This window comes from Oncorhynchus gorbuscha, linkage group LG09 (assembly GCF_021184085.1).
Source record: "Oncorhynchus gorbuscha isolate QuinsamMale2020 ecotype Even-year linkage group LG09, OgorEven_v1.0, whole genome shotgun sequence".
Taxonomy (NCBI): Eukaryota; Metazoa; Chordata; class Actinopteri; order Salmoniformes; family Salmonidae; genus Oncorhynchus; species Oncorhynchus gorbuscha.
Window position 1 is genome coordinate 82,167,236 of NC_060181.1, and position 15,669 is coordinate 82,182,904.

Consider the following 15,669-nt stretch of genomic DNA (forward strand, 5'->3'; position numbering starts at 1 on the left):
GTCAAGTCCATCCTATTCAACTATTGCTGTACATATACTATTCTATCCACGTATTCTTCAGATATACTACATATTCTATCTACATACTGTCCACAATGTCTATACATCCCATCACACATATGCGCTCATACATACAGTACCAGTCAACAGTTCGGACACACCTACTCATTCAAGGGTTGAGAGAATGCCAAGAGTGTGCAAAGATGTCATCAAGGTAAAGGGGGACTACGTTGAAGAATCTCAATTATAAAATATATTTTGATTCGTTTATCACTTTTTTGGTTACTACATGATTCCATATGTGTTATTTCATAGTTTTGATTTCTTCACTATTATTCTACAATGTAGAAAATAGTAAAAAGAATGAAAAACCTTGGAATGAGTAGGTGTGTACAAACTTTTGACTGGTACTATATATATATATATATATATATGTGTATATATATGTGTGTATATATATGTGTGTATATATATATATATATAATTATTTATACTCCTGACTCCGACATTGTTCGTCTAAATATTACTATATTTCTAAACTCCATTCTTTTACTTTTAGATTGGTGTGTATTGTTGTGTATGGGTAGATATTACTGCACTGTTGGAGCTAGGAACACAAACATTTCGCTACACCCACAATAACACCTGCTAAACATGTGTATGTGACCAATAAGTAATATCTTCTCCAAAAGACAAACAAAGTAAAAATAAAGAAATAACTTTGGTCTTTTCTAATGAAGTGAAAACAATAAGTAATAAGTAATTAAGGTCTATATACAGTGAGCAAAACTGGAAAAGTAACACAAAACCAAATCAGGAAGACTGGATCCTCCTGTTTTCAAACTTGATGAAAAAAATACAAATGAAACTGTTGAAATAGGTCTAAAATGATCTAGTATGGTACATTGATACCAGTCCTCGTTGGGGTTTCAAGACTAGTCCTTCACTCACCCCTCCACAGCGGGACAGGGGTAAGTTGGGGTCCCCATCAGGGACAAAGGAGAGGAACGGAGGTCCCCTGTTGTGTTGAGGGGGTCCCAGACCTTTATTGCTTCTCTGGGGGTTCGGATGAGACCTCAGAGCCATCACTCCAGAGTTCGGTTATTGCTTAATTCTCAGCTTATGTGATCACACACAGACACACACAACTAGATGTGTGTTTGCATGTTGTTCAAGAGTGTAGATTTGTGACTTGCATCAGTTTATGATGCAATCTCCTCTTTGCTCAGTTTTTCTACCCAATTGTTCTCTTTTCACACTTTTAGAGGATCTGATCTGTCGTCATCTGCTCATCATCTGATGGTCTGTGAGAAACTCCACGTCTCAAAGTTCTGTTCCCACTGTCAAAAAGCGCTTACCCTTCCTGTCCATCAGTGATGACATCACCAGGACATTTTGTCCACTGGTTGTCATGCAGAACAATCACTCTGTTCCAATAAGAAGTTGTTGTTTTCTGCTTCTCCTTTCTTTCCCTCCATTACTTCACCATCACACAGCTTCTCAGCTGCTGCTGTCCACCGCAGCCCAGCTCCTGCATCTCAGACTCTCTCCCGGAGGCTGAATCCAGACTCCACATCCCCTGCATAGGCATGAGGGGGAAGGGGCCCTTGGTGAAAGCCTGGGTCTGGTCCTGGGCTTGGTCCTGGGGGTTGGTCTGGGGGTGGAGGTTGGTCTCGAGGTAGAGGCTGGACTGCTGGCTTATGTGCAGTCGAGCCTCGAGGAGGTAAGCAGCAGTACCCACGGGGGAGAGAGAGGAAGAGGAGGAGCAGGAGGAAGAGGAGGAGCAGGAGGAAGAGGAGCCATAGGAGGGTGAAGATAACTCCAGAGGTTGCTGCCAGAAGGCATGCTGGAGAGCCAGGGGGCTCTGGTGGGAGGGCAGGGGGTGTTGGGGTTCACCCTGGAGGAGGGAGGGGGCGGGGGTGTCGAACAGGGTGGAGGGGGTGGCGAAGACTGAGGTGGGGGAGGGGGGCTGCTGCTTGGACAGGAAGAACGGGCGATTCTGGGTTGGTGCTGGCCAAGGAGGCGGAGGTTGGGGCTTGTGCTGGATCTGGAGCATCCTGTAAACAGAGACAGAGAGGTGGGGTTAGAATGACACTTACGGTGACTATGTGTCTGTGATTGTATTTATGTGCAGGTGCGTGTGTGTCTCCCTCTTACCTTTGCTGGTGCAGAACTTCCTCCAGCATGCTGCGGTGCTCACTGATGGTGGGGCCTATTGATCCCCAGGTGCCACGGCTACTGCGGTCGGAGGTCGGAGGGCAGACCTGCCTCGCCAGACCTTTGATCTTATTCAGACCCAGAAGGCCTTTAGTGCGCGTGTTCTTTCTCAGCTGTTGGCGGAAGGCTTTCAGACCTGGGGAGGTGCACAGAGAGAGAGACAGGCAGACGATTGGTTAGATGATGATGTGACTGATACATTTCTCTGTAGTAATGATGATGATGAGGATGATGGGACTGATGCATACCTAATGGCTATAAACTGTCATCACCCATACCTTGTGTGAGGGAGGTGTCGGAGGCTCTGCGGCCCTCTTGGAAGCTGGCAGCCTGAGCCTGGGGGACGAGGTGACAGGAGAGGGCCGGTGGGCTATCGGCGGGGACCAGTGCCCCGGGGTCAGTCCCAATGGCCAGCACGGCTGACAGGCCACCTACAGCGGGGTGCAGAGCGGGGTTGGGGGTGGACGAGGACCTCAGACAGCTGTCAGACGACGCACCATCGGAGGGGCTGACAACGATGCAGGGGGGGTTGCACTGGTGGAAACGAGCAGAGACCTCGGCCAGGGTGTGTCGCCGGGAGGTGGTGGTGGGCAGGACGAGGGCCGAGCAGGTGTGTGTGACCTCCTCCTCCAGGTCGCGGGGCCGCACCTCCTCACTGATGCTGGTCTCCACCAGGCTGTTGGGGGAGATGGAGCGGTTACACAGCAGTCGGTTCAGACTGGCTTCCACCGGGAACACCACACGTTGGAACAATGCACCTTGGTCATATTCCATCTCCGCGTGCATGGGAGGGGTGCTCTTGCATTGAATGGGGTAGGCTGAAGGTCTGAAGCTGTCCTCCATGATGGCCTCTGGGGTACCGGAGTCAGACGTGCTCCTGGATCTCTGGTTCCAGGGCCCACACTGACGGCTGAGCTGCTGGGCTCGGTGCTCCCTGATCCTCTCCAACAGTAAGTAGTAGATGGCTGAGAAGTGGTTGTAGCTGCTGCTCTGCAGAGACTGGGGCAGAACAGAAGGACATGTTAGTCAGCCATTTTGGTCCAAAGGGTGTCATAATATAAGGGGCTGTATTAGCCAGCTTTTCACTGTTCCTCCCCCTGTTTGTCTCTCTCACTCTCTCTACATATATTTCTCTCTCAGATAGGTCTGTACCCCATCAGACTGCGTTCACCCAGACTGATCTCATGAGAGACTGCTGTTGGAGCTCATCTACTCACCGCTAACTGTGTCAGGCTTTAAAAGCAGATGCCAGTTATCCCCCTAATTCTCCCTACAAAATGAGTATTAAGTCCCCCAGGTGTACAGGGATCCAGGGTGTGTTTGACTGTGGTGCCTGCCTGGGAGGCAGCATAACATACCCTCCTCTACTGCCAGACATGACTAACTGTCTCAAAGCCCCACCACTTTCAACCCAGTACCCGACCCCACTACCTCAGTCTTTACAGTGTACTCCAAATAGTGTATTCCTGTGGTACTATGTGATCTGTATAATAATAATAATAATAATATATGCCATTTAGCAGACGCTTTTATCCAAAGCGACTTACATAACCCATAACCTATAACCTGTAACTTGTAACCCATATCCTATAACCTATAACCTATAACCTATAACCTATAACCTATAACCTATAACCTATAACCTATAACCTATAACCTATAACCTATAACCCATAACCATAACCTATAACCTATAACCTATAACCCATAACCATAACCCATAACCCATAACCTATAACCTATAACCCATAACCCGTAATCTATAACCTATAACCCATAACCCATAACCTATAACCTGTAACCTATAACACATAACCTATAACACATAACCTATAACCTATAACCCATAACCCATAACCTATAACCTGTAACCTACAACCTGTAACCTATAACCCATAACCTATAACCTGTAACCTATAACACATAACCTGTAACCTATAACCCATAACCTATAACCTGTAATCTACAACCTGTAACCTATAACACATAACCTATAACCTGTAACATATAACCCATAACCTATAACACATAACCTATAACCTGTAACATATAACACATAACCTATAACACATAACCTATAACACATAACCTATAACACATAACCTATAACACATAACCTATAACACATAACCTATAACCCATAACCTATAACACATAACCTATAACACATAACCTATAACACATAACCTATAACTTGTAATCTACAACCTGTAACCTATAACACATAACCTATAACCTGTAACATATAACCCATAACCTAGAACCCATAACCTAGAACACATAACCTATAACACATAACCTATAACACATAACCTATAACCTATATAACGGCCCAGCTCCACTCACTCCTACCCTCCTCTAATCCTCCTTCTAGGACAATAACACCAATAAACCAATTAACCAATCAACCAATTAACACATCAACCAATGAGCCCCTCACCTCAATGGTCCTCTGGCGGTCAATGCCCAGGGTTTGCATGATGCCCAGGACAGGCTCGCTATAGTCCCCCAGGTTAGAGTTGTAGTCTGTGAGGGGAAGGGTCATGCTGAGGGTCTGGTGAAGAGCTGTGGGGTCAGCCAGCATCCAGCGGTGCTGCTTGATCTGGGCAACACTGATCCTCTTAGCTGGGTCTACCACCAGCATCCTACGGATCAGGTTCTCACAGTCTGTGGGGAATAAAGAGGGAGGAAGAGGGAGAAAGGAGGGAGGGAGAATGGAGGGAGAAGGGAGGGAGAGATAGGGAGGGCAGAAGAGATAGGGAGGGAGAAGGGAGGAAGGGAGGGAGAAGGGAGGTAGGGAGGGTGATAGAAGGGAAAGCAAGGTCAGTCTGATGCTACAGCATATGCTTTTATATAATATAAACCAGTCATTTTATCAATCAATGTATCAGTCCAATCACACTATGAAATGTGTCACTGTGTGGTTGCCATGGTGTGATGGGTACCTTGAGACATGAAGAAGGGGATTCTGAAGCGCCCCTCTGTGACTCTCTGTCTGAGGGCAGGGAGGCTGGGCCCGTCGAACGGAAGGGAACCGCACACGAGAACGTACAGAACCACACCCAGACTCTTTAGAGGAGATACACCGGAGGAGAACGTCAACAAATGGCCTCTCCCTTTACTTCACTATTCATTGGTTTGACATGAAGATGGTAGAACTACGGTTCAAAACACATTGTGTACAGTTTCCCTGTCAGCCCTTACCCAGATATCCAACTGTGGCCCTTCGTACTCCTTCCCCTCGAACACCTCGGGTGCTGCGTAAGGGGGGCTGCCGCACCACGTAGACAGGGGCTCGCCTGCATTGTAGAAGTTACCGAATCCAAAGTCTGAACGGGAAGGAGAAAGAGATTGGTTAGTTTGTGAAACTCGTGGTTGTTTGAGTCCTGTATTCCCTGCTGGCTACAGAGTTTTTTCTTGTTGATATTGCGTAATGTTAATCACATAATGACAGATGAAAGGCCAGATAGCATCTGAGCTAATGTCACCCTGGGCTCTGACACAGAGCTCTGATTGTCCTGCCACAATGAGGCACTGAGGTTGACCCGCTGGGCACTGTCTTGCTTTCTGGCAGTGTGTGTGTGTTTGTTTGTGTGCGTGTGTGTTTACTGAATACAGATTGTCACCCTGGCTCTCTGTGGCATCAGATCAGGCGTGCTATGACCCTGCTATTTAACCCTAAAGAACCTTCTAGTTCTTGGCAGTTGGCAATTCATTAGCACTCAGACCCAGTAACAATCTTTTAATTACAGTGATGCAGGTCTTCTCTTCAGTAGAGAGATTAAGAAATCTGGGAATCACGTAGAGAACCATAAAGGATAGAGGGGAGTCTGCTATCTATTATCTCCCAGACAGACTCACAGCCAGTTTGATGTTCATGTTATCTCCCAGACAGACTCACGGCCATTTTGATGTTCATGTTATCTCCCAGACAGACTAACGGCCAGTTTGATGTTCATGTTATCTCCCAGACAGACTAACGGCCAGTTTGATGTTCATGTTATCTCCCAGACAGACTCACGGCCAGTTTGATGTTCATGTTATCTCCCAGACAGACTAACGGCCAGTTTGATGTTCATGTTATCTCCCAGACAGACTAACGGCCAGTTTGATGTTCATGTTATCTCCCAGACAGACTAACGGCCAGTTTGATGTTCATGTTATCTCCCAGACAGACTCACGGCCAGTTTGATGTTCATGTTATCTCCCAGACAGACTAACGGCCAGTTTGATGTTCATGTTATCTCCCAGACAGACTAACGGCCAGTTTGATGTTCATGTTATCTCCCAGACAGACTCACGGCCAGTTTGATGTTCATGTTTCTCCCAGACAGACTCACGGCCAGTTTGATGTTCATGTTATCTCCCAGACAGACTCACGGCCAGTTTGATGTTCATGTTATCTCCCAGACAGACTCACGGCCAGTTTGATGTTCATCTCCCAGACAGACTCACGGCCAGTTTGATGTTCATGTTATCTCCCAGACAGACTCACGGCCAGTTTGATGTTCATGTTATCTCCCAGACAGACTCACGGCCAGTTTGATGTTCATGTTATCTCCCAGACAGACTCACGGCCAGTTTGATGTTCATGTTATCTCCCAGACAGACTCACGGCCAGTTTGATGTTCATGTTATCTCCCAGACAGACTCACGGCCAGTTTGATGTTCATGTTATCTCCCAGACAGACTCACGGCCAGTTTGATGTTCATGTTATCTCCCAGACAGACTCACGGCCAGTTTGATGTTCATGTTATCTCCCAGACAGACTCACGGCCAGTTTGATGTTCATGTTATCTCCCAGACAGACTCACCGGCCAGTTTGATGTTCATGTTATCTCCCAGACAGACTAACGGCCAGTTTGATGTTCATGTTATCTCCCAGACAGACTAACGGCCAGTTTGATGTTCATGTTATCTCCCAGACAGACTCACGGCCAGTTTGATGTTCATGTTATCTCCCAGACAGACTATCCAGTTTGATGTTCATGTTATCTCCCAGACAGACTAACGGCCAGTTTGATGTTCATGTTATCTCCCAGACAGACTCACGGCCAGTTTGATGTTCATGTTATCTCCCAGACAGACTCACGGCCAGTTTGATGTTCATGTTATCTCCCAGACAGACTCACGGCCAGTTTGATGTTCATGTTATCTCCCAGACAGACTCACGGCCAGTTTGATGTTCATGTTATCTCCCAGACAGACTTTTTGATGTTCATGTTATCTCCCAGACAGACTCACGGCCAGTTTGATGTTCATGTTATCTCCCAGACAGACTCACGGCCAGTTTGATGTTCATGTTATCTCCCAGACAGACTCACGGCCAGTTTGATGTTCATGTTATCTCCCAGACAGACTCACGGCCAGTTTGATGTTCATGTTATCTCCCAGACAGACTCACCGGCCAGTTTGATGTTCATGTTGGCATCCAGCAGTAGATTCTCAGTTTTGAGGTCTCTGTGAACAATGTGGTGTCTGTGGCAGTAATCCACTGCCGTCAGAATCTGCCCGAACTTCTTCTGTGCCTCTTCCTCGCTCATGCGCCCGTTTGAGGTCAAGTAGTCTGGAGGACAAGAGGGAGAGAGAGAGAGCGAGAGCAAGAGAGAGAGAGCGAGAGAGAGAGAGCGAGAGAGAGGGCGTTTTAGACTCAGATGCCTAAACCATTTATTCATCCTGGGTGAGGGAGGAACTTCATATCTATTTTACCCCTTTTATTACCTAAAAAGATACTGCACAACCAAGGGAGGCTGCTGAGGGGAGGACGGCTCATAATAACGTCTGGAATGGAGTCAATGGCTGGTATCAAACGTATGGAAACTACGTCTTCGATGTGTTTGATACCATTCCATTCACTCCAGTCCAGCCATTATTATGAGCCGTCCTCCCCTCAGCAGCCTCCACTGTGCCCAACACAGGTTACAACAAAGGGATAGTTTATTTGATCCTCACCGAACATCTCTCCATTTTTGGCGTATTCTGTCACAATGTACAGCATATCTTTAGTCTCCATTACCTAAGAGAAACACAAAGAGAGACATAGAAGAGAAGTTAGCTAAAATTATACACACACAAACATACCGTGATGACGTGAGGAGAGAGAACTTTTTACTCTGTGAGTGTTTTAGCAGAGCCAGGACTGAGCACTGGGGACATTTTCTGGCAACCTTCATTTTCCTCTGACCACACTACCCCCTTCCTGTTCCATAACTCCTGTCACACACACACACTGGGCATGCTGACTTTCCATGATATGAACTGTTGCATAACAGAGATGACAGGCACTTCCTGTATGCTCTTTATTTATAGGACACGAACACGATACGAACATGAGTCCACACAGGCAAAAACACACACAACAGTTCAAACCCATGTTCCCACTAAACTGTGTTGTCTTTCACCAGTTGTTGTTGTTGGGAATGTTGTGTCACTACCACTTCTTAGGAATGAAAGCCTGATTAACATCACTGCCAGGACTCAATAAACCAAAACCTAACGCTAGCTAAGTCACGAATCAACAACAATGGCAGTCATTTCATAGCCTCGTTTAATTTCCAAATCAGTTTCTCTTTCATTTTTCTAACTGCGTGAGAGACAGAGAGGTCCTGGGCAGCCGTAATGGTTAGGGATACACAGACGCTCCACATAGTCTCTAGTCTTCGTCTGAGAGAGATGAGCACCTCTCTTTGTCCCTCTCACCCTAGAGGTGCTGCTGATGTCATACAGGCTTCCAGGGAAGTGGTCTGGCACGTTAAGGGCCCCTCATACTGGCCCCTTGAAGAGTGGTGGGGGGGAGTGTGTGAATGAGAGAGAAAAAGAAAGAAAGAGAAAGAAAGAGAAAGAAAGAGAAATAGACAACAGGCTGTGGTCATCTCCAGAAGTACAGGGGGAAAAAGTGTCATTTTGTTCACAAAAGAGCATTCAGTATCTAAAGGTCAGCATATCTAAAGGTCGAGGTTCAACACTTTGGTGTTATTTTGGAGGTTTTTTTTGGTGGTGGTGGATCAGCTTTAATATTGCAAATAGTTGTGGCTTTTTTCAATGTAATTGTCTGCCTCATTTCCAATCCCCCACTGTTTGTTAGTGTAACAGAAGGATGAGAGGGAGAGGATGTGACCTCCGGATCACAAGGTTGCCCAGCTCAGAGCCATTAGTCATCCAGTGACTCCTCTTAAGTGAGAAGTTTCCCTGGCTGTCGAGAGCACAGCAGCACTGTCAGATCTGACCATTACTGTGAGCCCTGATTGGAAATGCTGATTAGCTTTAGGAGGACTATCCCTCAGTACTAATTTGCTCACAGTGGTGGCTCGTCCTCTGGAAGACATATGACACATCAGGCTTTCCTGTCCAACTCAAAGCGTTGCGTGTGCGTGTGCGTGTGCGTGTGCGTGTGCGTGTGCGTGTGCGTGTGTGTGTGTGTGTGTGTGTGTGTGTGTGTGTGTGTGTGTGTGTGTGTGTGTGTGTGTGTGTGTGTGTGCGTGTATGTGTGTGCGTGCGTGCGTGCGTGTGCGTGTGTGTGTGTGTGTGTGTGTGTGTGTGTGTGTGTGTGTGTGGGGGGGGAGAGGGGGGGGACCTTCTAATAAGATCTTTCCCCAGGATTTTGGGTGTGGAAGGGAACACAATTTCGCAATCTCAGCAGTCACCCTCTTAAATCCCTCAGCAGTCACCCTCTTAAATCCCTCAGCAGTCACCCTCTTAAATCCCTCAGCAGTCACCCTCTTAAATCCGGACATCCAGTAATACTCAAAACCAGCAAAACAGCACAGAACTGAACAAAGGGCAGAAAACTGCTGATTGAAAAAAAGATGTGTGTGTGTGTGTATAAACCCAGATGTACCATAACACAAACAGTGAAACCTTCCTTTCCATTTCAGCTATACATTTCATCTCTTCCAAGCCACCACACGTCCATCCCTACTCCTTGTCCTTTAAGTTAAATAAAGGACAAATAAAATATATATACAAATAATAGGCCCTCTACCTCTCCTGTTACTGTGTTATTGGTCCCCGGCACTCACTCAGCTCCTGTGTCTCTCTGTGGACACGTAGCCAAACACACAGCCCAGTCACTCAGCTCCTGTGTCTCTCTGTGGACACGTAGCCAAACACACAGCCCAGTCACTCAGCTCCTGTGTCTCTCTGTGGACACGTAGCCAAACACACAGCCCAGTCACTCAGCTCCTGTGTCTCTCTGTGGACACGTAGCCAAACACACAGCCCAGTCACTCAGCTCCTGTGTCTCTCTGTGGACACGTAGCCAAACACACAGCCCAGTCACTCAGCTCCTGTGTCTCTCTGTGGACACGTAGCCAAACACACAGCCCAGTCACTCAGCTCCTGTGTCTCTCTGTGGACACGTAGCCAAACACACAGCCCAGTCACTCAGCTCCTGTGTCTCTCTGTGGACACGTAGCCAAACACACAGCCCAGTCACTCAGCTCCTGTGTCTCTCTGTGGACACGTAGCCAAACACACAGCCCAGTCACTCAGCAATATCCATGATGGATAGCGTGTCAGTCAACACACCTAAAATAACAGACCCCCCCCCCCCCCAGTGGAACAGTGGATTATCATAGAGACAACACACACCTGGTAGAGTTTGATGATATGGGGGTGGTTCAGCAGCTTCATTATCTGGACCTCCCTGTAGATCTTCTCTAGGTTGGATGGGTTTAGTCTTGTCTTGTCAATGATCTTTATGGCCACCTGGCAGTGGACAACCAACCAACACAGCAAACTGTAAACACACGATAAGGTCTACTATATCCAGAACAAATGCACTGTGAGAGGCTGATATGATTCTACCAAATGTTTTTGTTCTTTTCAGATGTGTCCGTGTGATTTAGAAATGAATCAAATATGACATGGAACCATTGGTAAGGAAAGATTTGGGATGCTGACCTGTGTTTTGGTGACTTTGTGCCTTGCCAGTTTGACCACGGCAAAGTTTCCTTTCCCCAGAGTGCTGATGATCTCATAGAAGCCGACCTGGAGAGGCCTTCCCTGGGTATGGTTGGGCTGGGGCCCCTGGCTGCTCTCCGTCATGATCACCATGATGATTATTATATTCCCAATGATAGGATGAAAATTGTGTGTAGTACCTGCGTTACAAAAGTACACATTTAAAATATCAAATGCGCATACGCCTATGATTAATGGCATTGTTGTATTTTTTATTGTAGGCCTATTATTAATGTGTTATCATTTGTTTGGCCTAATGGATTACGTTATCAATGTATTATTATCATTATTGATAATAACGTTATAATTACAATCATTAGGCTACACATTTAACTAGGCGTAGTTCTACCACAATTACTATTAAAAAACGCAAAGATTCTGAATTAACATTGTCATTGCATCATCATGCACAAAATAATTCAAGATAGAGCACATCATTTCATGTCTGTCAAATCTTCAAGTTTGCACTAAATTGAATTACTACTCTAACCATATATTAATTATTTTTAAATACGGCTTTTGAAGCGCTGGCGTCATACTAAACATGCCCAAATATGAAAAGTCTATGCTTAATAGACATGTAGACATTTATAACATAACACACAACACAGAATTGTTAAGTGTTAAGAAAATGGCAATGGCAGCTCGGCGCACACAGGATGCCCGAGTAAAACAAATAAAAACGGTCTCAATAAATAAATAAAATATTATTAAATATGTCCATTATAGATCCACTTTGAAATACAAGCCAGATTTTTCCAAAGAATCATAAGAGCATTGCCGTGTCTTACCTTATTGGATGTAGGTGCACCAGCTCCTCTCACAGTTTAATCGGTTGTTACAGACAGCTATACAAGTCATTCTATAAGGATATTAGTTGCAGTAAATATGAGAAAAGTATAATGAAAAACAGCATTTCACTTTTTTATTTTCCTTCTTTTAAAGAAATATCTACATAAATGTACACTGAAGTGTACACTAAAGTGTGCCAGCCGTATCAGTTAGAACTATTTACAGGTTGATTTGGCCGGTCACAACCCCGGCTACCGCACTGTTCGGTCTGCCTGTGCGCTCCTGTGGAATGCAGACAGCCACAGTGTTCATGGGAAACTCCTCCTCTCTCGCTGCTATAGGCTAACAAATTGATACCCACCTCATTAACGTCACACTCGCGTCAGAACTTCGAGCAAAGCACAAGCCTGGGCGCAAGCGCAAGGCAGAGGTTGCCAGGCAACCGTCCGGCTCGGCGCGCGGTGACGCGAGTGCTGATGGAGAGGTTGCTTGGAGATGGGGACGATGACGTCAGTCCCGGAGATGTGTCACCACGTGATGTTTCCTCCCAAGCTGTTGTTGAATAGCGGAGCTCGAGCTTGGGCTCGCTCATCGCTGCTGGAAAGCATTTGCGTGTGTGCGCTCCCTCGACTTTCAGTTGACTTTCGTCTCCTTACTTTGGGAGAAAAAGTGAAATTGGAAATGGTTCTTAGTAATTATGAACCTTTTAAACTGGTTATACATGGCATGTTTTCAAACTTTTTGCATTAAGTGCACACATCATTCTATACTATACCACATAGCTTGTAAAACTGTGTAGTCAACATGCACTTGTTTTATAATGTAGACAAGATTGCAGATTTGGAGCTGGGTTGCTGTTGGATGCATGCATGCTTTTCCTTGTGGTCATTCACTGCATTTGACCCTGAAAAGCACCAGCACCTCCACTTGGACCTCTGTATTACTCACATGGGAGAGAGTATGGTTTAATAGAGGAGGAGTGTGGAGAACATACGAGAGGAGTGAGAGAGGGAGGGAAGGAGAGAGAAGCTAAGAGATAAGTAGAGGGGGAGGGAAGGAGAGAGAAGCTAAGAGATAAGTAGAGGGGGAGGGAAGGAGAGAGAAGCTAAGAGATAAGTAGAGGGCGAGGGAAGGAGAGAGAAGCTAAGAGATAAGTAGAGGGCGAGGGAAGGAGAGAGAAGCTAAGAGATAAGTAGAGGGCGAGGGAAGGAGAGAGAAGCTAAGAGATAAGTAGAGGGGAATGGAAGGAGAGAGAAGCTAAGAGATAAGTAGAGGGCGAGGGAAGGAGAGAGAAGCTAAGAGATAAGTAGAGGGGAATGTAAGGAGAGAGAAGCTAAGAGATAAGTAGAGGGCGATGGAAGGAGAGAGAAGCTAAGAGATAAGTAGAGGGGGATGGAAGGAGAGAGAAGCTAAGAGATAAGTAGAGAGAGAAGCTAAGAGATAAGTAGAAGGAAGGAGAGAGAAGCTAAGAGATAAGTAAGGGGAATGGAAGGAGAGAGAAGCTAAGAGATAAGTAGAGGGCGAGGGAAGGAGAGAGAAGCTAAGAGATAAGGAATGGAAGAGAGAGAAGCTAAGAGATAAGTAGAGGAGGGAAGGAGAGAGAAGCTAAGAGATAAGTAGAAGGAAGGAGAGAAGCTAAGAGATAAGTAGAGGGTGAGGGAAGGAGAGAGAAGCTAAGAGATAAGTAGAGGGCGAGGGAAGGAGAGAGAAGCTAAGATATAAGTAGAGGGCGAGGGAAGGAGAGAGAAGCTAAGAGATAAGTAGAGGGCGAGGGAAGGAGAGAGAATAAGAAAGAAGTAGCCTTAGAGGGGGCTGGGAGAGGGGGAGGGGAGGAGAGAAAGGAGGCGAGAGAGCAGAGCAGAGAGATTGGGGAAGGTGAGAGGGGGGACTGAGTGGAAAGGTACTCTACATTTGGTGTGCTGCATTCAAACACACACTCATACTTTTTCAATCCAGTCAGCCAGATGAGAGAAAGGCATACATGCAGTACACAAGGCTGCCTTCTAAACAGGTCAACAGCCCAGTGCTTTCATTCCATAACTGTTTTTGACAGAGTTTACAGTCGTGGCTGTTGGCACACAGCTCAAATTGGGAACGTTCATAGTTCCCTCTGTCAAAAAGAGAGCCAGAGGCAACAATAACTCTGACACCTCCAATGTATTGAACATTCCAGGAAGTTTCCACCTCCACTCCAAAGCCAACCTGGGGGATATTAGTTCTGTTGACGTCAACATATCTGTCATTTCTCCTTTTACTGTGTGTCAGTAATTACAGAGTGATGCTACTGGGCCTCCCAACAAATGTCATTCCTCTTTTCTTAATGTCCACACAATTATTCATTTATGCTATTGGACAATCTACATATCTGTCGTTTCTTTTCTCTCTGTGCCGGTACCTTTGATTGATGTTGTGGGGCATCGAAATATCAATAATCTGTCTGTCACTGTCAAATGGATGCTATTGGATGTGTACTGTACATAGCGCTTTACATTCCATTGGGCTTATACTCAGTCAGGGAGGGAGAGAGGGAGGGAGGGAGGGAAGGAGGGAGGGGTGATGTAGGTACACTGTACCTCTTCAGCTACAAACAGCTTCTTGCTTCTTTTGTAAACCACATCCATTGTAGCGTTGAAGCTTCATCATGATCTCTTGCAGATGTGAGGATGCAGTGTGCAGAGGCTTCCGCAGGATAGTGCTCAGATGTTGCTGGTCTGTCTCTACCACCACTGCTCACCGTATATGAAATCAGGAAACCTCTGACAGGCGAAAACAAGGGTCAACATCTCTTTCTCTATCTGAGTGTAACACAGGCGAAAACAAGGGTCAACATCTCTTTCTCTATCTGAGTGTAACACAGGCGAAAACAAGGGTCAACATCTCTTTCTCTATCTGAGTGTAACACAGGCGAAAACAAGGGTCAACATCTCTTTCTCTATCTGAGCATAACTGTCTCAGTCTCCGTCTGTGCTCTTGATGCAAACACCACTGACCTACATTAACTCTGTATCTGTACCCCCTGTATATAGTCTCCCTATTGTTATTTCAATGCTGCTCTTAAATGACTTGTTACTTTTATCTCTTATTCTTATCTGTATTTTTTAAACTGCATTGTTGGTTAGGGGCTTGTAAGTAAGCATTTCACTGTAAGGTCTACACCAGTTGTATTCTGCGCATGTGACTAATACAATATGATTTGATTTGTTATAAACATACTGCTCCGAGACCATGCTGGGACGCATCTGCAGATAGGACCACTGGTTTGCCCACTGCAGCCCACATCATAGTACTGGAGCACTGCTGTGCTGGACAGCAGTTCTTTCAGTCTGGTGAAGGCAGGGTCATGTTGCTCCTACCAGCACCATTCAGTGTCCTGGTGGAGGAGCTGGCGGAGGGGCCCGTCACCTGTGGCTGCAGGGCCTGCTTCTCTTCTGCCTGATGGCCTCTGTCTTATTTCTGGGTCAGGTTTCACCTCGTCGACTATGAGGAGGTGACCACCGCAAGGAACCTCATGGAGCCTGAATCTGCCCTTCTCTGGATTCAGCTTCAAGTTGACAGCCTTAATCCTGTTGAGGACCTGCTTGAGGGGCTCATCGTATTTACCTAGTGGGCCTCCCCACACCAGGATTTCATCCACCACCATCTCACATGGCTGCCCAACAAACAGCTACTCCATCGATCTCTGGAAGACCTCACTGCCA

At 46.2% G+C, this 15,669-nt stretch overlaps 1 protein-coding gene across 2 annotated transcripts; it reads right to left on the reverse strand.

The window, feature by feature from the left end:
- Positions 1–360: 360 nt before the first annotated feature.
- Positions 361–12,268, reverse strand: sik1 (salt-inducible kinase 1). Of its 2 annotated transcripts, XM_046363672.1 has the most exons (11): positions 11,971–12,268; positions 11,120–11,319; positions 10,808–10,924; positions 8,171–8,234; positions 7,623–7,784; positions 5,422–5,546; positions 5,163–5,286; positions 4,658–4,884; positions 2,496–3,216; positions 2,158–2,353; positions 361–2,057 (listed from the first exon to the last, which is right to left on the reverse strand). In XM_046363672.1, the coding sequence occupies exons 2-11, from the start codon at positions 11,270–11,272 to the stop codon at positions 1,478–1,480; spliced, it is 2,469 nt and encodes an 822-aa protein (XP_046219628.1). In that variant the 5' UTR covers positions 11,273–11,319; positions 11,971–12,268; the 3' UTR covers positions 361–1,477. The 2 variants fall into 2 exon arrangements, with proteins under 2 accessions (XP_046219628.1, XP_046219629.1); XM_046363673.1 differs by lacking the exons at positions 7,623–7,784; positions 8,171–8,234; positions 10,808–10,924; positions 11,120–11,319; positions 11,971–12,268 and adding an exon at positions 6,158–6,528.
- Positions 12,269–15,669: the final 3,401 nt, after the last annotated feature.